At 42.0% G+C, this 27,745-nt stretch overlaps 1 protein-coding gene across 5 annotated transcripts in view; it reads right to left on the bottom strand.

The window, feature by feature from the left end:
- Positions 1-27,745, bottom strand: part of FNDC3B (fibronectin type III domain containing 3B) — a 351,431-nt gene that overhangs the window by 265,837 nt on the left and 57,849 nt on the right. For 3 of the 5 annotated variants that reach the window (XM_029939870.1, XM_029939867.1, XM_029939868.1), the window contains exon 2: positions 9,401-9,548. In XM_029939870.1, coding sequence (XP_029795730.1) covers positions 9,401-9,520 — 120 coding nt within the window. In that variant the 5' untranslated portion in view covers positions 9,521-9,548. Of the gene's footprint in view, positions 1-9,400; positions 9,549-13,571; positions 13,592-27,745 lie in introns of those variants that run through there. The other 2 variants (XM_029939869.1, XM_029939871.1) reach the window with 2 other exon arrangements.

The raw sequence follows: 27,745 nt of genomic DNA on the forward strand, positions 1-27,745 counted from the left end.
GATTCTCTCTCTCCCTCTCATCCTCACTAGCTTGTGTGTGCGTGCTCTCTCTCACAAGACAGATAGATAGATGATAGAGAGAGAGAGAGAGGGGGGGGGGGGGGGGGGGGGGGAGGAAGGAAGGAAGGAAGGAAGGAAGGAAGGAAGGAAGGAAGGAAGGAAGGAAGGAAACGGAGACTTCTGAGAAGTCAATTGAATGTGAATCCCCTTCTATTAAAGAATAATGTCCTCCATCACCCAACACCACTCTCAATGGATCCAATGGGTCTTTAAAACAGGTATTACTCACAGATAGGGTATATATAAGCCTAAGGTCTGATTTCCTATCACAACCCCCAAAAGAAAAATATGGATGCATTTCTTTGTAATTCCTAATATATTCATATTTTATATTACTTTTATTTTCAGTCATGACTAAAAGTCACCAAATAAGTTATAAATAAAACAGTCATTCTAAAAGGATGCTTTTCATATGGACTTTTTGCAAGGTAATGAGAAGATGGGTCTCAAATAGACCATTCTGGCAACTCAAAACAGAAATTAAAGTGGTGAAATCAGGAAAGATGTACAAAGTACATGACTCTGGCCAGTTCAGCGACCCAACAACATCACTAACCAAAGCACGTGCTTCAGTGTGTTCCAGTTTCTCCCATGAGCTAGAACTCAGCATTCTTGTACAAAGACCAAAGAAATCTCTATTTGAAGCCGTAATACACTTGAGTCAGTGTTGAGTTTTTCTAACTACTCAGAGAACACGGAACATTTTAATGATAACTCTTAAAAATTAAGTCATGTAACACAACTAGGAAATAAGCACAAGCCCACTACTCTCCAAATCTAAAGTTTGGCAAACATGGTTTAAGTTCCATGTCTTGAAAATAATAGGAATGGAACCCTGATGACAGCTTTACTGATATATACACTTTCTAGTCAACCTGCCCCCCAAGTGCTAGACCAATCTGCTCCAGCTCTGTGCGGTCTCCACTTAACTGCCCAATTATTTGCCAAGCAGAAACCTTAAGCAGAGTAATTTTCTAAATGGAGTCTGTCCATTTTACCCAAACGCACACCTACTCTACCACAAGCAGCAAGGAATGGGCAATAAAGAGTGGATCCAGGAGAGGCAGGGTCAAATTATTCTAATTAATGATCACGCCAAACACACCTGCTGCCCATAAAACACATTCCCTTTCAGCAATGATCTGATCTGATGATCGCCTTTTAAGGAAAAAGGCCCAGGGCAGAGAAGCAATACCGATGTAGGAATGAACACGAAAATGGCACATGAATTCTGTTTCTTCTGGAGGCCCACTATGGTTCGGCTTCAGTTTATTCTAAATGAAGAGCTGGCTGGAAAATTACTAAGAGGCACCTAGTCCTGGCCAACCCAATTTAAACGGGGGAATAAATGTAGTCTGAAGGTAGCTAAAGCCAGAATTAACCTAGATACAATGCTGTGTCACTTCAGCCATGGATCCTCGGTAGGCTGTTTATTTTTTACATAGGCATCTGGAACTTAAAGATTCATGTTACTAATTTCATGCAGTTTGCTCACTATTGTTTTGTATATATCATTTCTATAAAAACTTACTTTTAAAATCAATCATTTGAACAAAAAAGAGAAAAGTCTGCCAACATGAAAATGGTTATATGCAAACATATGTCTTAACACATGTAGACGGATCTTTGCTTCCTCTGTATGTGTATATATATTATTTTTACTGCACTATGTGATACAGCAATGGCTGTCACGTCACATTTCACATGACAAATACACATTTTCAAAAGAAAATAGACATTAGAGGTTGGAAACCTATCCTATTTAATCTTATCCAAAGAGAAAGTTAATACAGAAATGGTATGAAATGCCTCATCTAGGTAATGCCAGGAAAAGTCTATTTGAAAAAATTCTATTTCAGTATTTAAGGAAGCCTCAATTCTTGGAGACTGTAAAGGAAGATTATAAATACAAGTATTTGCATCTCTGCCCTTGGAATGCTGATAGCTTGCGTCTGTGTTTAATGTCCCTAACTAGTCTGTAAACAGTGAAAACACTAAAAACCAAGGCGCCTGGTTGTTCCCTTCTGCCCTTCCTATGCTTTGGTGAGCACTCAATGTGCCACTGATTGGGGGCTCAAGTTCAGCTCACTGAAAAGCAGAGGCCAAAAAAAATACGTGGGTCCTGACTTGGAAGGCATATAATTGAAACCCTCCCACAAAAGCAGATGAACCAGAGCCCACAGCAGTTCATTTCACAAGTCATAAGTAGAAAACGAAGAGGCTTAAAAGCACTTCATAAGTATGATACAAAAATGAGTGTGCCTGAAAAATCCAACATTTTTGCTCTATTTAAAACATGAGCTACGTGAACACAGGATGCAATTTCCAAGGTAAAAAGGTTAACAATTCCCAGGTTCCAAACACGGAGAGCCATAGCCCCCGGCGCGTGTGGAAGCCGAGCCAAGTGGGCAGAGAGGGGGCTGAGGAGGACGGTCCCCATCTCATGTGGCGGCTGCCATTTTTGTCCAGTCAGTTGTCGCCAAGTGGGAAGACCAGCCCAGTGTCACCAGATCTTCTGGGACTTCCAGATACATAGAAAGAGCCAGAATTTTATGTAAGTCTTTCAATTGTTAAGTACCGGCACCTAAGTATTTAATAACTATATCAGTTATAAAGAAGGAAGGGGGAGGAGGAGAAGGCCTGGATGACAAACGCAGCAAGTAGCCCGTTGTCAAGCCCTGGTTTAGATGAATTAAATTTGCTCATGTCATCCCTCCCTCACCCATCCTGAAGGATTTACCCAGTGCTACCTCAGACGCCAGGCACAGTGTGGATGAGACACCGCCCCTGCTCTCCTGGAGTTTACAGTGCAGCCAGACAGACAGACACTGCAGTGGGCTGAAAACAATCATAAAGTTAAAACCACCGTGGAGATTGAAATCGCCGTTGTTTTGCAATGCAACTTTGCTACTCCAGTGTTTTCCCTTAATCCTCCCCTTTTTGAAGGTAGCTCAGTTTCGACCGTTTGAAGGATATGGCCTACGTTTTGTCTCGTATTATTATTGCCTTTGGCTAATTAAATTCTGAAGTGTCTCTCAACCCAGACAGCTCAGAGCTGTCATAATTACATGTCGTACGCTGTAATTATCGTGGGTGCCACACATAACAACACCCTCTGATAATATGGCATCAACATTTTCCTTTATGAGACGGAGATTATGCATAGGCTATGACTTTTCAGAAGCCTTTGTAGTGAGTGGAATTGGCAAACTGGAGGCAGAGAGGATTGTCAAATCAGACCACAGACCTGGATCAACTCACACCTTTTCTTTCCGTTGAAAGCAGGCCCTCAGAAGCAGAGGTGGCTCTGGGGGAGGGGTGCCCCCACTCTGCATCTTTATGGGGTAATTCTGAAGGACAGACGTCACGGGGTGCAAAGCCACTCTGGATGCATCAGAGGGCAAAAAGAGTCACTAACGAGAAAACAGAATAGCAAAGGTTCCAGAAAAGAGACAGTAGAAGGTACAGATACAGTTTGGAGTGCCACTAACATTAGCTGTCCACGGAATGCACTATCCATACAGAATAGCCTCACTTCACAAACCGGAAACGGATTACCTGATACGCAAAGCTGAGTAATAGTCCCAGACTTCACTTCCAGTGAGACGTCGGTTCAGGCTCAGCTTCCCCACAGACACTTTTCCTAGCCAGGTCTGTCTTCCTGCCCACCTAGTCCCCTGCCCACCCACCCCGCCCCTGTGCTCCCACGGCGTGGATGTATTCTGCAATCCAAGCACTTCTCCTGTGGCTCTACACATGTATAAATACAGCCTTTTTATTTTGGTAAATCACATTTTACTCCCCAACTCAATCGCTCTTTCCTTCAGGGCCAGAACGGTGTCTCATTCATCGTGGCATTGCCAGCATCTACCAGCACTGGGGCCCCGCTGGGATGGAAGATGCTGGACAGATACTTATTAAAATGAGCAAATCTAATACTGAGACACTCCTTAAATTCAGTCATAAACCCCACTCTCTCTCTCCTCCTTTCTACTCCAAATCTCCAAGAAAAGATGACCACAGTATCTTTGACACCTGAAGCCTTTTTAGGTGTGAGTGGTAGAGAGAACAGGAATGGCAATTTGCGACAACCATTTTCTTTCCACATCTGCGCCCAACTTGGGCACTTCTCCTACACCCTGATGCTGAAGAGTCTGCCCAGGGACCAAGCTGCCCCACATCCAGTTTCCCAAACCCAACATTTGATCAACCTACCTCTCTTTCTTTGACCAGTGCCCCAGCCTCTAAATAGGTTTCTGTCGTAAATAAAGAGCGGTTATATAATGTTGCTGAGCAATAATAGCTATAGCCTCTATTTTAACCGCTGGTCCCATTTTTATTTGAATATCTTTCTTTTCCCCCTGGGCACACTTCCCAAGAACTGTTTATCCATTTGTCTACGCTGTGCTGAGTGTAAAACGCTTTCTGTGTCTCCCTGACACGGTGGCTATCGGGATATTTAAAGAGTAAACCTGCATGGTGAGAGGATTTGACCTACTGAATGCAAGAAGGGAGCCATCAAGGAAAAGTTATTAAGAAGATATCAACCAGAACAGAAAAGGTCACTGGATTAGGAGGAAAAGCACATTTGATGTAAAAGACACGTCAATGACGAGCACCATCTGAATGTGGAAAGTTTTAATATGTTTAATGTGCTGTCTGGAAATGTGTACTCAAAAGAATGCTCCAGGAAATCTCTGGCTGTGTGTTCTGCCTAGGGGAAACAAAGGCTTTCGAAAAGAAGAAACAAAAGGGGGAAAGAAACTCTCTCTTGATAAAATGACATGCTGAATGCTGATCAAAAGGAACAGGCAAAGTCAAGTGAATACGGACACGCTGAGGTACTTTAACCTTCCGTCTTCCAGGGCAAGCCTGTTCACAGGTTATCCTGAACTGGTAGGAGAAACAAGTTTTCTGTTTACACTTAAGGAGATCTACTTCCTGAAGAAGAGGCAATAAGAACACTCATTAGCAATTAATATTCTGCAAGCTTAAAAGAAAAAGAAAAGATAGGACACGGACAGACCATGAGGTCTGGAGGGGCAGAGAGAGAGGGAGACACAGAATCTGAAATAGGCTCCAGGCTCTGAGCTGTCAGCACAGAACCTGATGCAGGGCTTGAACCCACAAACCACGACATCATGACCTGAGCCCAAGTCAGATGCTTAACCGACTGAGCCACCCAGGCGCCCGTAGTTTCCTTATGTAAACCCTGGTGACTGCTGTTATTCTTCAGAGATTATTAAAATACTAAACCAATAAAAAAAAAGTTGGAAATTGGGCTAATGCTGACTCTTTCATGCGTAAAACTAGCCATTACATTTTTAAACCTCTAAAATATGCTAATACTCTTTAACAAGGGTAGTTAAATTTATTTACCATAGGTTCTGAAAATATATGTACCAATATTCTGAGTACTGACGGGCATTCACCGTAATTGATATAGCCATACACAAAAACTCAGGTCAGGAAACCTGATTTTTAGAACACAGGAATAGTATGCTGGCAGGCATATTAAAAGAAGCAAACTTTATTTAGCTATGCTGATCTGCTCAGAGGTAGAAGAAATTATAGTGAGAGAAGCAGAGGTACTTTATTTAGGAAACAATCGTTCAAAATAAAGCTGCCCCCATTTCACTCCTTAGATAGATATGCAAGAGAAATGAAAATATACATGCACACAAATGTTCACAGCAGTATTATTCATAATAGTCAAATAGCAGAAACGACCCAAATGTCCATCAACAGATGAATAAACAAAATGTTATATATCCAAGTAAGGGAGTATCACTTGCCAATAAAAAAGGCATAAGATACTGATACACTGTTACAGGATGAACCTTGAAAAGGCTATGCTATGGGCGCCTGGGTGGCTCAGTCGGTTAAGCCTCCAACTTCGGCTCAGGTCAGATCTCACGTTCGTGGGTTCGAACCCCGCGTCAGGCTCTGTGCTGATAGCTAGCTCAGAGCCTGAAGCCTGCTTCTGCTTCTGTATCTCCTTCTCTCTCTGCCCCTCCCCCTCTCATGCTCTGTCTCTATCAAAAATAAATAAAACATTAAAAAAAATTTAAAAAAAAAAAAAGAAAAGACTATGCTAGACGAAAGAAGCCAGACACAAAGGACCACATATAGCAGGAGTTCTCTTATACAAAATGTCCAGAATGGGCAAATTATCTACAGAAAGAGAGGGTAGATTAGTGGTTGCCTAGGAAAACGGGAAAGAAAGGCCTGGGAAGTGACTACAACCAGGTTTCTTTTTATTGTGATTAGAAGGTCTAAAATTCTGGTCATGGTTGCACAATTCTGTGAATATAGCAAATCCCAGTAAATTGTATACTTGAAATAAGCAAATTACATGGCATGTGGATTATATCTCAATAAAGCTGTTAAATAAGCAAAGCTGTTAGTCGCTTCTGTCCACACTCTGTGTTTACCATTGTTCATGTTCATTTTCTAGTTGGTAATATATTCTTATATCTTCAGTCATAATGAGGACGGCTTTACATTTTAAGAAAAGAATCATCCTTTTCCTGCTACCTCTCTAAAATGACAAACCAAAGTTTCAAACTTAGTATGACTTTGGATAATAAAAATGAACAGCATCTCTTATTTAGAGTGCCAGAGTAGAGCGGCCTATCTTGCCAAGAACTCGTACTAACTAAATCCAGAAACCATCAGTACAAAAACCAGGAGGAGGAGGCCTGTGGGGGCGGAGGAGCTTTCTCAGAACTGCGGTGGTTCTTTTGCATATACGGAAATGTTGAGAATGTTCTCTCCACAGCTGCAAAGTATTAAGAATGTTGTAAACACACACAAGGTGAGCCTCGCCGTACACACTCCCGGCAGAAATGCAGAGGGACAGCCCCATAGCTGGTGGGCAGCTCTCTATAATAGTAGAATTTGAGGGGTGGCTCAAGGGCCGCCTCCCTCAAAATGTCACCCCCAAGGGCCTGAAGCCAGCCCTGCGTCGCCAAAAGGTCCATGTTAAGATGAAAAGGTGTTGCCTCAGAGGGACAACACAGTGACAGCCTCCAAACGCATAAGTAGGACTTTCTGTGTGGAGAGTGCTCTGGAAAATGAGCCTGGAACCTGCATCAGATTCTGTCTCCCGCTCTCTGCCCCTCCCCCACTCAACTCGTGTCTCTCTCCCCTCTCTCTCTTTCTCAAAAATAGACACTAAAAAAATAAAATAAAATAAATAAAATAAAAATTTGATTTTATTAACCAAAATTATTAAGTGGATTCTACTTTGAGCAGAGGTAGACATATAGGGCAGTGAAATACCACATGGCCTGAGGACCTCATAGTCTTCCCAGGCTTTGGTCATTTCTAGGTACAGAAATGTTTACTTCTGCTAGAGTTCATACACTACAAAAGGGTGTTCTGTGCAGACTGAATTACAGCAAGGAGGAAGGAATCATCAAAACACATAAATGACGCAGAGCAGTAACAGCATGAATAGTGGCCTCGGATCTTCCCGGTACACATGCAAACAGGAATTAGGTGACTCCACTGGGTCCCAAGATGCTTTCTAAGCTGAGTCACATTTGAATACCAAGGCATTTTGGGGTTTGTTTGTTTGTTTTTAATCCTTTTAACTAGTGAAAAGGGAGACCAGACACTGCACCTTGAACCATTTGTGGCGCTCTGGAGACCTGCCCATGAGCAGAGGGGAGAATGATGAAGAGAGTAAGGGCTAAACCCAGAAGGCTGCCGGGCTGTGGCCCTGCACTTGGATTTCATTCCGGGTGTCACAGGACAGCTCTGAGCAGGGCACTGACATGATCCGTGTGTTTTTAGAAACTCTCTCAAACGAGGGCCGTGTGGCAAATACTTTCTGTGGCAAAAATAAAAGCAGAGAGACCAGTGAGAGGAACTGTCCTACCCTGGTGAGAGATGTTGGCTTGGAGTCCAGTGGTGGGAGCGGAAATGAAGTCAACGTGGCAAATTATGGTTTCAGCAAGCGTTCCTGACATGAGGCCAGCAGGCCCTGCTGACAGGCCTGGGAGGGGAGGGTGAGAAGATCCAAGTGAAGACGCTGGGGTTGAAGAGCAGTGGAGCTGAGGAGGTCGAGGCTCTGCTCAGAGACGACCTGCTACAAGGGCGCAGAGACAGGAGGCGGGAACTGCAAAGGGCTGTGGAGTCCAGGGAACGGGTCTTGTCTCATTGGGTGGGGGAACAGGGTAGCTGTTGGTGCGTTTGAGGTAAAAGACACGACAGTGTGTTTGGTGGCGATGATCCAGCACAGAGAGAGAGAGAGACTGAAGAGTCAAGAAGGGAGATGCCTGTATCAGAGGTGAGAAGGGGTGAAACTCACTTAACCAACAAATGTTTACTGAGCACCATTAGATATTCTTTGTTCTCGAGAAGTTCATGGTCTAAAGCAGAAGAAAGTAATACAAATACATTAGGCAGCAAAGTAAGATCCAATAGAGGCAGAGCTGCAGTATGAATGTCCAATGATGAAGAAAGGGTGTTGGGGTCCTAGGACAATTTGCGGGGAGGGAAGTGGGCACATACTGACATCATCTGAATGGCTGATAAAAACTCATTTGAATTAGTGGGAGAGTTTGGGTAAATATTTTTCAGGCAATTGTTCCCAATTCTACTTTTCCTAAGACAAAAACTTTTATGCTTCTAAAGAATGGCACAAAGACGAAATGCTATTTATCTAATAGATGAGTGAGCAGACCCAGTTTTTGTGGTCAATAAAAAAAAAAAATCTGTTATCGGAACAGCTCATCTAATAATTTTGTTACAGTTCCTCACCACTTAAATCTCTTTCCGAGCACTACATGAATGAGTTCAGAAATATCTTTTCTACTCGGTAGCATTCAATAATAATGACAAAGAAGTTTTACAGAAAAGAAGTGCCATCATCTTCTGAGCAGCGGGCTTTACGTTTGGAAGGGCGGAGCCAGAGAGGGTTCACATGGGTCTGTGCGTCTTGCTGAGGTCAGTCGCCCACTGCGTGAGATCAAAACCTGACCCTCCTTCTGAGTGTCCTACTCTGGCCAACCAGCCAAACCAGTCAAGCATAATGTAAGGCATGCAATGAACAGACATTTTATTCCAAAGACTTGTACATATTTTCAAAATGATTCATTCCCAAAATCACACATTTTTTTGATGCTTCAACAGGAATACTAACTGAATGAGGTCAGATTTGCTGTTATCAGAAAACATAATGGGATATTTTTAAAAAGCATAATTCTACAACACCACCACCTACCTCTGGAACTAGTAATGTTCAAAATCACAGATCTTTGAGTCTCAAGGGAAAACAATGACTAGGCTAGCGTTTTGCGCTCAGACACCTGCACATAAATTCCCCTCTTACCGCACCAACCTGCTGGGCTGCATCTCCATTCACCAAGTGAGGCATCATGGCTACCTCTCCATTCAGCAATGGTGGCAGTTCCAGAGGGATTTGGTCGGTCATCATCATTGTGACATACATTCATGGAGAATTTCCCTCAACTGGCTTCCTGCAAAAGAACCGTCATCTTTTAAAAAGGACTCAGGACCCTGAAAAGTATCTATAACAAGTCAGCAATTTAAGTGCACTAGCTAAAGATCAAATCATTGTAATGATAGAGTGCTGCATTATTTTAAATTTTTTTAATGTTTATTTTTGAGAGAGAGAGAGAGAGAAAGAGAGAGAGAAGGGGAAGGGGCAGAGAGAAAGAAGTAGACACAGAATCCGAAGCAGGCTCCAGGCTCTGAACTGTCAGCACAGAGCCCAATGTGGGGCTTAACCCATGAACAGATGAGATCATGACGTGAGCCAAAGTCGGACCCTTAACCAACTGAGCCACCCAGGTGCCCCGAAAGTGCTGCATTATTGTGTCAGTTCCCATATAGGGTTAAAGGAAAAGCAAGAAAATAGCCTGAACTAGGAGACCACCAACTTGAGTCTCTAAGCAGCTATGTGGACACAACCTCCTGGACCTAAACTTTGTCTTTTAGTTACAAAATTTTAAAATATATGAATAATAGTAACTACCCTACCCCAGGGATCTTTTTGGATCTAAAACGAGACAAAACTGTGAGAAGGTCAAGTGTCAAACAAAAACTGGTGGTATCATTATCTTTAATTACAGAAAATAAGGCCAAAGAGGATGACCTATCAAAACAGGTGTTCCCTTTCATTAGGATCAAAATACTGTTCATAAACAGTGAATCCAAGCAGGTTAACAAAGGTGCACTGCAATTGTTACAATTTCTGACCTTGCCATTAATTTGGTAATTAATCATGTTCTAATTATTTCTCTCTCATCATTTCCTTGAATTGAATTTAACCTGCTGTGTATTTATATCTTTATCGCTGTGCAGATCGTGAACTTCCCCACATCCCAGACAGAACCCAAGACAGGTGTGCAGTGCAGGGCTGACAGACAGACTACCTTGCTTCATGGAATAAATTATTTTCACACAAGTATTCAAAATAGCACAAAGTTCACTCTATTTCCAAAACGGTACTTGGTACCAATAACTGGCTTTCCAATACAATAGTCTGAAAGTAACAAATTCCTATACAAAATTATAATTTATTCTTTAAGAAGTGTTTAAATGCCCTTCACTTGTGCCTAAAAATTTATAGCACAAAACGTTTAATAGCGTGTGCAAAGAGGAGACAACAAATACATACATTTTAAGTCCATTCAGAAATAAAGCCACATAAAGTTTTTTTCATAATAAAGTCCCCCCAAATATCAAATTTAATACTCAATATCCAAATCAGGCAAAACAGTGAGACAAATCCTTTAATGATGGTCTCAAATTTGTCGCAGATGGAACAGGAAAAAAAAAATCTCATTCTTAAACCCCTCCCTTCTGAACATTAAATAAACTTCCCTTTCCCACAATCCCACCCAAAAGAAAATCCTTCCCTGGAAATATCAAATGATGCATAAAAGCCACCCAAAAGATTGTAAACATTTTTATTGTAAATAGGTAAAATTTTACACTATTATTCATTATAACCCCATTTGGAGAAGCTAATTATTTTAAGCACCAAACAACAAAATCTTGACCCAACTAGGGAAGCACATTCTATAATAACAGGTCTTATAATTCAGTGTTAATAGTACCATCATGCTGTTTTATGAGGCAATTACTCAGTTCCTAAGCAAATAAAGGTACAAAACCCAAACCCCAATAGTTTATCCTGATGAAGGAAACAGATTCTTGCACAATAAAATTAACTAATGTAATTCCATTGACACTGTCAGGACATCACTGTGGGAGCAGGTCAAATGACAGAGAACTGATGTCCATCTCAACTGTATTCCTCATATTTAATCCTCCTAGCGCCTGAGGAGAGGACAGCTACTTTCTCCAGACTGCTGATGTTACGCAGGCTTGTTTCTTAAATGGAATGTTTTACTTCACATTTCTTCCGAACTGCAGGTTGGATAAATAGGGCAGTAATTTACATCAGGGGTCTGAGTATCAAGCCTCTGGGGTGAGGAAGCACTCTCCTCCATCTTTCCTTCACTCCTCCCTGGGAAGAGCTCCAAGGCACTTGCTGGCGTGGATTACGTCCCTGTCTTCTCTCCCTTCTCTGCTGAAGTAGTGAGGGGCCTACGCTCTTTGCCACAGGAGCGGTCCCGGACATGTCACAGCCGAGCACAAGATGGGGCCTGTACCTCTTTTCTTACCCAATGAGGCAGCAGGAGCAAACCAACTTCAGAGCCTGCCCGTAGGTCCTGCCCCTAAGCCAGAGAATAGTAAATAATGATGGGGGGCTAGAGGGAGGGGGGCCAGGACTGAGGCCCTTAGTCAGGATCTGCGTTGGGCCAAAGCTGTTAACACTCCACTGGTCCAATCCAGATGCCTGATTGTTCAGTACTGGGGTTGAGACTCAGATCCAATTAACCAGTGCTGTTTTATTCCAGTGTCTCACCGTCTCTTGGGGATAACTGCAGGTACTGGGTAGCAGGAGATAGTTGTAATCTGAAACAAAATCCAAGCATTGCTGGCCCCCTGGCCCTAATACCAAAGAATATCTCAACACCAACACTGTATCTTACAGTGACAATTCCAATTGGAGAAAACTCCTGGTGGGTGCCATGTTAAACAATGGGGCTCCCTATTAACAGGACATGACAATCCAGCCCTGCCAGGTAACCCTCCTAAGCACAGATGTCAGGTCCAAATTATGGAGTTAAACTCCAGGCTCTGCAACTCTGGGATAAGGGGATAGACCCAAGGCCCACAAAGGTTCTATAGACACACACGGGATGGGAGAGTTCGGGACCCACCCTGAGGTGCAAAAACACCCAAAGAAGCCCAAGTCTACTAGCAAAAACAGATGGCTGTATTTGCTTTTGAAAACTGTATAGGTAACTGTAGTAATGCAACTATTTTATAAAGAAAAACGGATCCTTGAATCCTTTTATCCCCTGTACTACAATGGACTGTCTACCTCACAGATACACAGTGGATACTGCAGGCCGCGGAGGGGGCCAGGGAGGGGAAGGCAGGAAGAACTGTACACATAAGAAAGTCAACTATATGACAATCACTCAGATGACAATCAGTGAGAATGTATCAACATCACACACTCCTAATGTCTAAACTCAACCACACTGTTAATCATGGAGGAAAATGGAAGAATGAATATAATGAATAGAAAACCACTGTGAACCCTGGCACACAGTCTCCCTTCTCTGTAACTGATGCTGCTGATTGATCCTGTTTTTTCCTAGGCCACCGGCTTGCTAAAATCCCAGGACTGTTTCCTAATCCCTGAGAGTTTTATCAGAGGTAAACCAGACTTTATCCTGAGTGCAATATTACGTAAGAGATTCATCTAGGTGGGGTGGTACGCACAGCCAGCAATATTTAAATTCCCATTTCTAGGCTCCATACACATACGTAGGGGAGTTTCATTTGCCTGAAATGCAAGAGATATATTGAAAAAAAAATCAATGTTATCTCTAAGTAAGATAATGCCCAGCTATTTAGCAAGGAAACTGCCTCCAAGTTGTCCTTTAAATTGTCACAGAATACAAACAATTTAGTGCCACAGACTAAAGGATAAGAGAAAAGGCAAGAAGGGGGCTTATAAAAAAATGAAAACCACAGATGAAAAGATAAAACTTAGGATATATACTAGTATCTTTTTGGTTATTCCCCAGTGATGAGGAAGGGAAATGTAGCAAGGTTTCCCAATACAAAATGCAAAGTCAAATATTCAGGTATTAAATTGGGAAAACCGCACTGCCATTAAACATTGCCAGTTAAAGAAGGCTAAGTCCTGGGGCACCTGGGTGGCTCAGACGGTTAAGCAGTTAAGCATCAGACTTCGGCTCAGGTCATGATCTCACCGCTTGTGAGTTTGAACCCCGCATCGGGCTGTCAGCTATTAGCACAGAACCTGCTTTCAATCCTGTCCCCTCCCTCTCTCTGTCCCTCCCCTGCTTGCTCTCTCTGTCTCTCTCAAATAAATACATCAACTTAAAAAAAGAAGGTTAAGTCCAGCCAGAACGCGTGGGAAGGCTTACTAGGCATGAATCATTCAGTCGATCAGCTTCTCCAAAGTTGAGTCCCTGTGATTTGACTGGTGATCAAACTGCACTGGTCCTCCACTTGAACAGGTGCGCCTCAATGCCCCTGCCTGGAGTGACACGCCCACGAGACTCGACATGACTATTTAATGGCATGAAAAGATGAAGCAAGAAATGTGAAAGGCTTACTATCCCAACGGTTATCTGTAAGGACCACAACTTACTCTATTTGTAATGACGGTGGATGGAAGTTACACATCTTCATTACAGAGCAGGTTGGCCATCGCTTTATTTTTTCTCAGAGATGTGGGATCACTGTTGACTACAATACTGTGTTCAGTCACAAGGTGATGTGTTAAGGAGTTATGGAAGCATTTTGACCTTACATATCCAGAGAAATTTATGCCTACTTTTTGGGATTTTTTTCCTCTGTCTCATTAGGCAATACTGCAAACCACACCCCCTCATACTTCAGGACCATATCTGGTCTTACCTCTTCCTTGGGCTCCTTAGGAAGCCAGATCGCTAGTCATGTACACACGTAGAAAGGAGCAGTCTCTGTGGGAACACGGAAGCTCCCCTATGCGCCCTGACCCACCTTCCATGACCATATGCAGACTGTCAGCTCTAGGGGAAGCTGAATGGCCAGATGTGTGATCTCTGGAGAACAGAGCTGTAACTGTTCTTTGTTTTAGTCAGAAAGTCTCACGAGAAGCCACCCTGACAAAACGCTCCCTTTCCTTGTCTGGGTTCCTTCTCCCCTAGGCAAATGCGGATGTGGGGCTCGCCAAATGGATCACGGAACTCAAGGACTTCAGACAAGGCTGTACTACATTCACACTGTCCCCCTCACACACAGCAGAGTTCTTGCAAAGTGCTCATTCTTTAGAGCACCACCCTTGACAAATGAAAAATAAATGTGCTGCGAAACTAAGGAGAATTAAAAAATGGAAAATAGATGACCTCTACTACAGTGCCTTTTTCTAATCCTCTGAATTTTTTTACACAGAGGTCCAAGGTTTCGCTCTTCTTCATTTTGTTCTTACCCATACTTCCATTTCAAAGAATTTGTAACAACCACAGGTCTTCACAACCTCTCCCCCTAACCACATATCCTAACACTAAAACCACAAGTGTTTCATGCCCAGCTAGTTCTAGCCTTCTGACTGACAGGAGAGGGAGGCCACATGAGCGCTGTGGTTAACTTCCCCTTCTCCAGCGAGAGCAAGCAGCTGGCCACCTTCGTTACCTGCTAGCAAGGCCCAGCACTAGGGAAGAAGTCCGGAGCTAAGGGCAGGGGTGGGGGCTGGGAGCTCTGAGAAACAAAATGAACAGATCCTCACTGTTAGTTAAGACATTTAACTCCGTCCAAATATGCCCCAGCGCTTTTAAAGAACACCTTATTTTAAAAGAATATTACAAAGGGTCTTCAGTTTTTACATTACTCTAGGCAACTGGCTTATTACATTTTCCTCTTATTTTGCTTCCCCTATTCCAAGTGTAAAAAGGTTTTCCATGGTATTTTGGCCCCAGCCTATACCCAGAAACATACTGGCCAAATTCATGAAAAACCTGATTCTCAGGAGAGAACCGCAGATCCATTTCCAAAGGCCAGAGAAAGCAATTATATACTAGGAAGCTTTTCCAACTTGAAAAAACCAAAGCCCTAATCAACTGTTGGGAGATTTTTTAAATCGGTGAACCTGGCCTTCAAATTAGTAACAAAATGTCCCGGTCCCTCACTCCATGGGCCGATGACCCAAATTTCCTTACAGTAATTCAAGATGTGAGTTAGCAGTACAGTACACAAATTAGTTTCAGATGACAAGAAAAAAAGAAACATTAACAACACCGAAAGGAGCAAAGTATAACCCTCAGAACCAAAGGAGCCCACACAGCTGCAAGAGAATGAGAAGCCTCAGTTAAATCTCAAGTCAGCCTTGAGGGATAGATTCCCAGGCTCACCTTACCTACACTCGGATGTGGTTGGGCTATGGTTTTTTTTTTAATGTTTTATTTATTTTTTTGAGAGAGAGAGAGAGATAGAAAGAGAGAGACAGCATGAGCAGGAGAGGGTCAGAGAGAGAGAGGGAGAGACAGAATCTGAAGCAGGCTCCAGGCTCTGAGCCAGCTGTCAGCATAGAGCCCAACGCAGGGCTCGAACCCACGACCTGAGCCGAAGCCGGCTGCTCAACCAGCTGAGCCACCCAGGCGCCTCTCAGATGTGGTTTTTGACTGACTTCTAGACTATCTCAGGAAAGTGTCTAAAAAGCAGATGCGGTAAGGAAACGGATAAGAAGAACGCATCTGATCAGTGTTAACTTTTCGCTTCCATTCTGCAATTTCAGATGCGTTTTCAGAAACCAAATGGGTTCCTTGAAGAATGAGAAATCGATGAAAACACATCAATTACAGGAACATTTTATAAAGCAATTGGGCAAATAAATAATCTAATAAATATTAACCTAATTAGTATTAAAATATCAATCTAAATAACAATAATTAGATTGGTTTTTTGATCTAATAAATAATCTTCAAAATTCATGCCATTAAAGATAACTGTGATTCCATACAGTTTGTATTTTTTCCAATAAAACGCAGATTAGCCAATCACATTTACATAATCTAAACAGCATGTAAACATTTTGTCTACAACATGCTTGTTCTATAGCCTGAGAAAAATCCTGTCATGGGTACATAAGTAAAATCGTAGCTTGATTCACACTTCAAGAAAGTTTCCTTCTCTACTAAAAATACCAAGTGACTTCTAACACTGTGGGCCAGGTTTCAGAAAATTGTTACAAACATACCAGAAAAATGTTCTAGCCATTTATAGATTACTAATAAGAAAAAGCAACTTTTTCTTGTTGCAAAGGCAAGAAAAACCCCAGCAGCAGTCAAAAAGAAAAAAGAGACAAACTTATTCAATCATAGAAGACAGGGGTTTTACTTTTACCAAGTTGTGTTGGGGCAAAAGGATGCTCGGGTTACTAAGAAATTACCGTATTCTTTTAAAACAATGTAACTACCAGGTAGCTAATGCTTTATGAGTGATTACAAGTTTTTAAATGGCTAAGTCTAATAAAAATATATTATGACAAACATTTGTGCAGCTGATTTACATTTGCCTGTGCTGTGGCTGTAGTTAAAAAAAAAATAGAAAAGTCAGATTATGACAGAGAATCATAGAGCATAGAAAAGAGAAACAAAGAAAAACTATGTTCATGAATCTCCCCCCTCATACGGGTGGCCTTTATACCCATAAGCCATCAGTCACAAAGACTGACAACTTCCTAATGTGTGGTCATCCTTTGTGAGCTTTATTAGCAAGATTGAGAAAGACAAAGGAGGAGGAGGGAGAGAGCTCTAGAGAGGAGGGGAGAGAAGGAAAAAAGTTAGCTGCACACATTCCTACCACTACTGCGATATCCAAGTATCATTTGCTATTTTATCTTCCTCATCAGAAAAACCTCCCTTTTTACTGTTCCACACTGGTTTTAAAAGGTAAACCCCTGGACTGGTATTTCAAGACCTGGAAACTGAAACTGGCTGTCATTCATTTCTAGCCTTCAGAGCAAACTAGAAAGAAACAGCTTTCTAATAATAACTATGGAAACACCAATAGCATCCATAGGGGAGAAAAAACAATTAAAGCAAAACAGAAACACTGTGCAACCATCTTTACCTCTGGAATTGAGAAAAATCTGCCCATGCATCAGCACCATGTGTTGTTACCACTTCCCTGTGACTGTGAAAGCGGAGCTTTCCTGTCCCTTCCCAGCAACATGAGACCAGCCCTGCGTCTGGCTCTGCCCTTGCAGATTAGCATGTGGCCCTTTACAAACCTGGACTTGAGATTTTAGTGCTTTTTCTTCCCCTGGCCTCTCCCATACTGTGGGCTAGAAAGGTACTCTGGCACAGGCAAACCCTCCCCTTCGCTTTTTTATAAATCAAATTAAATTGGGAAGGGGGGAGAAAAGGATATGGAGAGGGACTATGGATTTTTATCCAACATTTTCACAGCCCTTTGGCTATCATAAGCTCAAAGGACCCGTGTGTTATGGTAAAAAGCATTGTTACAGTAGGACTCCAGGACTGGGTACTGCAGGGTTTGCCCATTAACTCTGAACTTGAAATTTTTCCTTTCATAAAAGGGCAAGAGTATAAATTCACCTTTAAGGTTCCTTTCTGCTCTTAACAGACCATGTTTCAAACAGCACTGCTGAATTTAACACAGATTAAACTCAAGCTAGAAAGAGGCTTACTCAAACTCTGAAAACCTATAGTTACTCTAACTTGTGAAAGTAGAACCTGAGCCTTGTGCATAAAAGGGAGGAAGGATCTAAGTAGCATGTTGGAAAAAAGAATGTATTGAGCAAATAGTGATGGTAATCACTGGGTTTTTATGCCAGTGAAATCTAATTTTACAGCTGAGTTCCACACAGCTGTGGAAGAAAGACGCTTGCCACGGCTTGCCACGTGAATGAAGGAAGGGGGTGTGATCACTGTTCAAGCAGAAAAACCTCTTGAGACATGAGCAGTACCTGCAGGTATGCACCCAGCTGGCTGGTCGAGGCACAAATTGTCTGGAATTTGTCTTCTTGTCTGATACGGGTTCATTAGCGAAGTTAAATCACAGTCTAAAAAGTTCTCAGCCTTAAAAACATTCTTGCATTTTGTACCCAATTATAAACACAGGGCATTCAGGTGCAGTGTTTAAATCCACAAAGAAATCCTGTGAAATTGAGTTCAGATTAAAACCACCACCACTGCCCTGGATGGAAATAAATAATGGCTTAAGCAACAAGTAAAACAGAATTGTCCACTGTGATCTGGGGGACAAGGAGGGACGCCAAGTTGTCTAATGTGTAGGCCTGGCCTTCAAGAATACCTAGCTCCTTTGTTGTGTGCACTTTTAATTAGCCTTTGCTGAGATGGCCTCTTACGCAGGGGTGCTTGGGTGCTCAGTTGGTTAAGCATCCAACTGCGGCCTAGGCCATGGTCTCGCCATCCCCAAATTCGAGCCCCACATCGGGCTCTGTGGGGCAGCTCAGAGCTTAGAGCCTGTTTCAGATTGTGTCTCCCCCCTCCCTCTCTGCCCCTCCCCGACTCGTGCTCGCACTCGCGCCCGCTCACGCTCCCTCTCTCTCTCAAAAATAAACATTGAAAAATTTTTTTAAAACACCTACTATAGAGAAGGCACTATTTTTGGCAGAGGAAGGGGAGTCTATATATCTACAGATTATATATAAACACTATGCTAATCTGAGGCTACTTTTATAACTCTCCATAAATAATACAAAGGTTGCTTCCATAGCCCAACATGTCCCAAATCTTCAAGAAAACAGAAAACCTATAGGAAAAAAATTACACCGTGTATTTACAATCTCTGGACCTGAGATCCACATCCACATCTATGTAACAACTCAGTTCTGCAAATATTAACTAAAAGGAAAGGGGACCCATCTACAAAAAAAAAAGCTCACCAAATGTTTGTTTGCTTTGTTCACTGTTTTTAAATGATGTTTAAAGAAGTTTACACATGGAATTAGACATTTTTTATTAGAACACCTCAACTCCAGCTACACTCAGCCCAGTAAATCTGACCTCCCCAGGATGACACTCTAGCACCTACAAAGAAACATTCCAAAGCTATGAGCCCTTATTTACACACACATATATCCAAGCTAACTTTCCCTACATACTTTCCCCATGGATGTGGGTAACTGAAAATATGTATATTTTCAATGAAATTTAGACTTGTATGGCTCTTTCTTTATATCTTTTTCTCTAGGGCATTGAAGAAAGATCTGCAAAACTATAGTCCAAGAACTGAAAGGTCATTTCCTTTTATTTTTTTAAGTTTATTTATTTTGAGAAAGACAGAAACAGGGTAAGTGGGGGAGGGACAGAAAGAAAGGAGGTGCGGGGATCCCAAGCAGGCTCCATCCGCACTGTTGGCACAGAACATGAAACCGCGAGATCATAACCTGAGCCGAAACCAAGAGTTGAACACTTAATCGACTGAGCCACCCATGCACCCCTGGGAAAGGTCATTTCTAAAGCCCCCTCCAGTCCTAAGACTTCCCACCATCACACCAACCTACCTCTAAAGTGTATGAGAAGGTAGAGAGAGAGAGAGAGATGTCAAATCAGAAGACATGGCCTCCTTCCCAGCACCAGAAGCTCACTCCTTACCCAGCCCTCGGGCACTACCATCTGCCTGAAACCCCCACAGTGCCTGTCCTCTGTTCCGCCATGGGTCACGGTAGGCCTGCACAGGCTCTCTGGGTCTCAGTTTCTGCGTCTGTAATAGAGGTGCCTTAGCACGACTTCTAGATTCCCCTTTAATAAAACCCAAAACATATTATGCATTAAGTGCACATTTGTACATAACACACTTTATTTGGGGGGTAAATGTGTTACAAGCACCAAACAACTGACTGCTCTCTGGGAAAGCGTTAGAAGTCAAGTTCCGAAGCTCTTCCTTTAGCCGGGGCGGGGCGGGGGGGCCAAAAGCGCTGTGTGAACCACCTCACACTAATGTCATCCAGCCTCACAATATTCATGAGGTAGGCGGTTCCTCTTTTACATGTGGAGCAACTGTTGAGTAATCTGCCCAAGGAGACTCAAATAGAAGGTGATGGTAAGAATAGCCAACTGAACATAACATTCAAGATTCTCCTAAGGAACCACAAAGTGGAAAAGCTGATGAAGAATTCATAGGTTAGTAGTTTTAAAAATTAGATAAAACATGATCATGGTGTTTCCCAATGTTCCTCATGGTTGAATCACTGTTGTATACTTGCAACTAATGGACTATTGTGTGTCAACTATATTTCTTTTCCCTTTTTTATTTTTTTTAAAGTCTATTTATTCTGAAAGAGAGGCGGTGGGAAGGGGTAGAGAGAGAGAGAGAGGGAAGAGAGAATCTCAAGCAGGCTCTGCGCTGTCAGCTCAAACCCACGAACCATGAGATCATGACCCGAGCAGAAATCAAGAGTTGGGTGCTTAATAGACTGCCAGGCACCCCTTTTTCTTATTTTTTTAAAATGTTTATTTTTGAGAGGGAGAGCGTACACACACACACATGCACAAGCAGGGCAGACAGAGAGAGAGAGAGAGAGAGAGAGAGAGAGAGAGAGAGAGAGAGAGAGATCAAGGATCCGAAGCAGGCTCCACGCAGTCAGCGAAAAGTCCAACATGGGGCTCCATTAAAAAGTCGGGAGATAACAACCTGAGCCGAAGTCTGACACTTAACTGACTGAACCACCCAGGCACCCCTTCCTTTTTATAAATTGAATAAGCACATGACCCGAAGTTCAAAATGTAACTTCCAAAGACACTCAATAAAAGTACATTTCTCTCCTGTCCTCTGCTGTTCCCTATATAATAGCAACAACTCAGGGTTTTTACTGTATCCTTATCAAGAAACAGATTTTATAATTTTTAAAACATTTTTTTAAATGTTTTATTTATTTTTGATACAGAGAGAGACAGAGCATAAGAGGGGGAGGGGCAGAGAGAGAAGGAGACACAGAACGGGAACCAGGCTCCAGACTCTGAGCTGGCTGTCAGCACAGAGCCTGACGCGGGGCTCAAACCCACAAACGTGAGATCTGACCTGAGCCGAAGTCGGAGGCTTAACCGACTGAGCCACCCAGGGGCCCCAAAACATTTTTAAAGTAGCTTAAGGAAGGTTAAGTGGGGCGCCTCTGTGGCTCAGTGGGTTAAGCGTCTGACTTCGGCTCAGGTCATGATCTCACGGTTCATTGGTTCGAGCGCCACATAGGACTCTGTGCTGACAGATAGCTCAGAGCCTGGAGCCTGTTTCAGATTCTGTGTCTCCCTCTCTCTCTGACCCTCCCCTGCTTGTGCTGTCTCTCTCTGCCTCTCAAAAATAAATTTAAAAAAAAAAAAAAAAAAGGAAGGTTAAGCAAAGTCACTATATTAGCATGTAGTCTAAATGGCTAAAAATTAACCAGGGAGGGGGGAAAAAAATCCCTGCATAAACCATAACTACTAAAGTGATATCCTCCATGGTGATTTTTAACAAGACGTGCCAGGATTAACTACCAAAGCAAAATTACTTCACAAAGGAAGGCAGCTTACCAAGTTACCGATGAGGAGGCTGTTAGAACGAGGCCTTTCATAGAAAGGGTTTCGAGATTCTATTATTTTCAATATCTCAAAAGGATTTAGTTGAAAGATACCTTCCAAAATGGCATTACAAAAAGGCCTGAACAAATTATCATCCGTTGTTTGAACAAATATTTATAGAGCACCCACTGTGTGCTAGGCACTGTACTAGAATCCTAGGATTCTAGAAATACAGGCATGGGGTTAGGCAGCATTAAAGTGAAATGTTATACTCAATAACTAAAACTAAATCCACACTGGATACTTCTGATGAAACAACATGAAGTCAACAGACCTCCATGCTCTGTGAACCCTTTCATCTGAGATAAACGCCAGTGACTAAATTTGGTTTCCCAGCTGTGGCCTCTTTTCTCATCTTAAGTGTTCCAGAAGATGAATTTGTCTTCAAAACATGCCCCCTACCTCAATCTTCACTTTTATCAGCCAGGAAGATACTAAAATGGTTTCTTTAATCAGCTCATATAGAATTCGACCATGTTTATGTTACACACCCAGTTTTGTTAACTTAAACACATGTCAAACACTCTTTATATGGAAAACAATCTGCACCATTAAGATAGTTGGTGTTTTGTCTGATTTATACTTAAGTATGTATTTCAAAGATTTCTGCTATTTCGTTAACAACTGTAGACGTTGGCTCAAAAAAAAATTTTTTTAAATATCTGATTCATTTCTCAACCTCTATGGGGAAGGAGATGGATGTCATCGAGAGAACAGTATAGGATACACTGAATATGAGTTTATAAGCATAGTGTTACTTCTGGAAGAATCACTACAATTAATGACATTTCTTATAGGCAACTGGGTATTTCACTTAATGTGACTCAACACAAAACAAACACCAGGTGTTTCTTCGAGCTGATAACATACCGAAACAGAAAATCCACATGAAATGACAAAACTCACAAAGAAACAAATTAGCAGGTGCAAAGACTCGTGTAAGGGAACATCTATTTACTATTTCAGATTAGCTTATTACTATAAAACGTTTACATAAGATAATATATGCAACCACATTACTAATTTAGACCATGATTTTTTAAGACACAAAAATGTAGAATTCTTTAGGAAAAACATTTTCCTCTTTTCAAGGAAAAAAAAAACCTGTCACATACCACAGAGCATTAAGGAGGTTGGTTTTAATAGATGAAAATAATGACTCCTATCCACACGGTTTATGTGGAAATGGATGAATCTAAATGCTTGAATGTATGGTGCTGGCCTATAGTCTAAACGCTCCCTATGAATTATGAGGACATCATTAATTACACAAAGATAATTTATTAAGAAAATTTATTCATTTAATGAATACTAATCTAAGTTCTGTTCAGTGCAAGATACTTTTATTCTGAAATCATGCAAATTCTGTATCTGAGGAGTCTGTTAAGACTTCAAAATCTTTCCAGCAAAACAATTTTAAATTTCAACTTTGATACAAAACCCATGTTCAATTTTCATATTTTCCGTAATGACAATGCGTGAAAGACACACACACACAAATACTGCCATTGACGGCACTGAAGAACTGAGAAGGATGAGAATGAAAGAGAGAAATAACATTTTTAGAGTTATTAACAGTTCTACCTCACCCTCCCCACAAAAAGGCCATAGGAATGCTCAAGGGGGGACGCCTGGATGGCTCAGTCGGTTGAGCATCCAGCTTCGGCTCAGGTCATGATCTCACAGTTTGTGGGTTTGAGCCCCACATCGGGCTCTGTGCTGCAGCTCAGAGCCTGGAGCCTGTCTTCAGATTCTATGTCTCCCTCTCTCTCTGACCCTCCCCTGCTAGCCCTGTCTCTCTCTCTCAAAAATAAAATAAAACTTTAAAAAAAAAAAAAAGGAATGCTCAAGGGCCCCCACACCACACTTTGAGAACCACTGCACCAAACTAAGCTGAAACTTTTAAGTTCACTCTGTAGTAGACAAAAGATTGCTATCCTTATATTATAGTCTGTATATTCACAATTCACCTGACAGATTTTGAACAAAAGACCTATTAATCCAAATGAAAAGCTATCCAGTTCTAGCAAGGATTTCTCTCTTCAGGACTTTATGATACACTCTTTAAAGCACTTTGGTAGGGGCACCTGGGTGGCTGAGTCCGACTTTGGCTCAGTTCATGGTCTCATAGTTTGTAGGTTCAAGCCCTGCCTAGAGCTCTCTGATGACAGCTCAGAGCCTAGAGCCTGCTTCAGATTCTCCCTCTCTCTCTCTCTCTCCCTCTGCCCCTCCCCCCACTTTTGCTCTGTCTCAAAATAAATAAACATTAAAAAAAATTAAATTTAAAGCATTTTGGTGAGGGGCACCTGGGTGGCCCAATCAGTTAAGTATCCAACTCTTAATTTCAGCTCAGGTCATGATCTCACTATTTGTGGGTCTGAGCCCTGTACTGCCAGTGCAGAGACTGTTTGGGATTCTGTCTCCGTCCCTCCCTCTCTCTCCTTCAAAATACTAAATAAACTTTAAAAAAAATAATAAAGCACTTTGGTGAAACAAATTCATTTGGTAAAATCTTGAAGGAAGTCAGATCAGTAGGGATAAGGAAATGGATGTTGAGGGCCAGGTCCCCTCTGCAGGGACAGTCAGCAAAACTGGAGTTCAGGAACAGAGTAGGACAAGGCTCCAAAAAATCCAGGCCCACTAGATGGGACTCCTGTTCAACCACTCCTGACCAGACTCATGCCCTGTGTTCAAAGCAAAAAACCAATCACACAACAATCCTGGTTGACATGATGGAGTCGCCAAGGTCATACATCCACACCAGCATGGAGCTCAGTTCATCATCTGGCTGGTCTGCGGGGAGCCTGGGAAGGAGTCATTCTACTGGGAAAATGTTTATTCTTGCAGATGGAGAAGGGAAAAAATGGGACCATTGAGTTGATGGAGCCTCTTGATGAAGAAATCTCTGGAATCATGGAAGTATCTGGAAGAGTTAACACCCATGGCAACCATCATGTGTGTGTGTCTTATGTCCAGTTTAAAGAAGATGACCATCCTTTTCATCTTGGACTTTACAATGAAACTGTGAAAAATATGCATGAGTTCCCTCAGTTTTTTCCTTTGGGGGGGTTGTACAATATGATTACAATTGATCTTGGTGAATTTTTTATGATTGCAAATGAGCTACAATAAAGACTATTAAAGGAGGCCCTTGATATCTGAAGGAAAGATTTCTGTGATTTTTAGTATTTAATTTGTTCTCTTTTTAATTTCATTTACCTAACTGTAGTACACATTAAAATCTCACTTTTTTCCCCCATTTTAGAGAGAGGGAGCACATGAGTAGGGGATGGGTTGTGGGGGAGGGAGGGGGAGAGGGAGAGAGAATGAATCTTAAGCAGGCTCCACGCTCAGCACAGAGCCCGATGCAGGGCTCAATCCCATGACCCTGGGATCGTGACCTGAACCAAAATCAAGAGTCAGACACTCAACCGACTGACCTGCCCTGCTTTATGGTCAGATAAGATGCAAGAACAAAGCAGCCGCCCTGAATTTGCTTTTCTGTTTTATCAATAAAAGTTTAAATGTTTTTTTTTTTTTTTAACTCAAGTCCAAGGAGTAAAGACAAAAAAATTGTGTTGCCATTCCCAAGTAAGAATCATGCCTGCTCTGATCTCTAGACCTTCATTTACTGCTCAAGGACCTCATTCTAAATCTGGAGACAACTTGATCTAGTATCTTCTAGAGTCACTAATTTACTTTCTTTTGCCACATATTATGTCTTTCATCAAAGAATTAAAAAAAGGTTTTCTGAGGCATAAGGAGAACTCTTAAAACAAGAAACTCAACTTTCAAATACAGACAAATCAGTAAGACAGTGACATTCTCTCCTAGAGCAACAAATTATAACAAAATTAAAATATCCCACAGCTAACTGATTCGCATTCAACAAACAATACTGGATAAGAGAATTCCCTTTTATTTTTAAAAATAGATTTAACAAGCCTATTAATTTTCCACCGGCCACTATAAATAAATGGAGCTCCAGAGTATCTTTCTCTCTGCAAGGGCGTTCTGGCTGGTCCCTGGTAGCCTGACCCCGAGTGGAATGTGTATTTACATTGCCCAGAGGCAGCATTGTGTGCTGGTGGGAAAACACGCCTCACAAACCTCCCAGTCCTGCAGGGCTCCACAATGGGTACTCACGCAGGAAGCGGGCCTTGCTAAGAGCACCTTGAGCTGTTCCAGAGAGAGCTTTTCCAAGGCAGCAGGTCCGTGAAACGCTTCAATGCCACGTTCACAGGCCCTAACTGCCTATCCTTCAGGGTCACCAAAGCTTGTGCTGCCCACAGCACTGCCCGGTTCTTCCCCAGCACTATTCCATTTCATTTTTCTCGCGAACCTTTTAGGACATTGCTCTGTTCGAAAAATTAAAACAGGCACACACACACACACACACACACACACACACACACCCATAACATTTTTTTCTCAAACTGTAAAACATTCCAAGAGTCTATTGCTTTTCAAAGCCAAATGAAAAGTGTTAGTATGGAATACACACCTTAAAATATTAAAACTTAGAAAATCACTTCATTATCTCTATTCAAAATTATGCGTCCTTAAATACTGAACATTTTGTTTAACTGCCAAGGAAAATGATTATTTTAACTTTTAATAGAAAAGCAGACATTGTCAACATCATATCAATAAGGACTTCTGCACAAATATGGGAGGAAATAAAGGTGGCTGTTTACATATGCCATCAAAGTCATCAACTGGTAGTTGAAAAATGCAGTTAACTGGGGAGTCTGGTTGGCTCAGTCGGTTGAGCATCCAACTTCGGCTCAGGTCACAATCTCACAGTTTGTGGGTTCGAGCCCTGCATCAGGCTCTGTGTTGACAGCTCTGAGCCTGGAACCTGCATCAGATTCTGTGTCTCCCTCTCTCTCTCTCTCTCTCTGCCCCTCCCCAGCTTGCTCTCAGTCTCTCTCTCAAAATAAAGACATAGGGGCGCCTGGGTGGCTCAGTCGGTTAAGCCTCTGACTTCGGCTCAGGTCATGATCTCACATTCGTGGGTTTGAGCCCCACGTCAGGCTCTGTGCTGACAGCTAGCTCAGAGCCTGGAGCCTGCTTCTGGTTCTGTGTCTCTTTCTCTCTCTGCCCCTCCCCCTCTTATGCTCTGTCTCTCTCTGTATCAAAAATAAATAAAACATTTTTAAAAATTTAAAAAAATAAAGACATAAAAAAATATTTTTTAATGCAGTTCAATGCTGTCGATTCGATGCTACACTACTGAACTACTGGTAATTCTTTCTCGTCCTATGCATATAAAATACACAATCTGGTTGTTTCACAAAAAGGTGTTCATGAAATTCTCAATACCCCAGGTTCTCAACCTGCAAAAGAGAGGTAACAGTTGTTTCCTACAGTAATATTTTTAGGCCATTAAATAATTTAATGATAGTGAGCAAAGGGCAACCCTTCTGGATAGTTTTTCTCATTTCTCTAATTAAAGGACTGAACTCCACCATCAAGGTCCCTGCCAGCTCTAATAATCTATCAATTTGGGCACAGCAACAAAGAATATCACAATGAACACACACACGGGTTTATGAGAAGTGTAATACTTAAGGCAGCCACCGTAAAAGCAAAAGGTGTCTGCACCTATGCCAACCATAAATAACACCACTTACTAGCCACAGGCAGTCGCTTTTGCAAAACAGAAGAAGTAAACCAGAAATACCAGGAGGAAATGCTCGCAATGTTTAGTCTGCATGTGTACATACATCTATTTATTTAAAAATGAAATGAAAAAAAATAAAAATATATTTTAAAAGAAGACTGAAATGAAATAGAGTCAAGATGTAAACAATGTTTAACTACAGATAATGAGTCAGTTATATTTTTCCATTGTACTTATTATAGTTTTTAAAGGGGGCGCTTGGGTGGCTCAGTCAGTTGAGTGTCCGGCTTCGGCTCAGGTCATGATCTCACAGTTTGTGGGTTCAAGCCCCCCATCAGGCCCTGTGCTGATAGCTAGCTCAAAGCCTGGAGCCTGCTTCGGATTC

The sequence above is a fragment of the Suricata suricatta genome, chromosome 5, assembly GCF_006229205.1.
Source record: "Suricata suricatta isolate VVHF042 chromosome 5, meerkat_22Aug2017_6uvM2_HiC, whole genome shotgun sequence".
Classification (NCBI taxonomy): Eukaryota; Metazoa; Chordata; class Mammalia; order Carnivora; family Herpestidae; genus Suricata; species Suricata suricatta.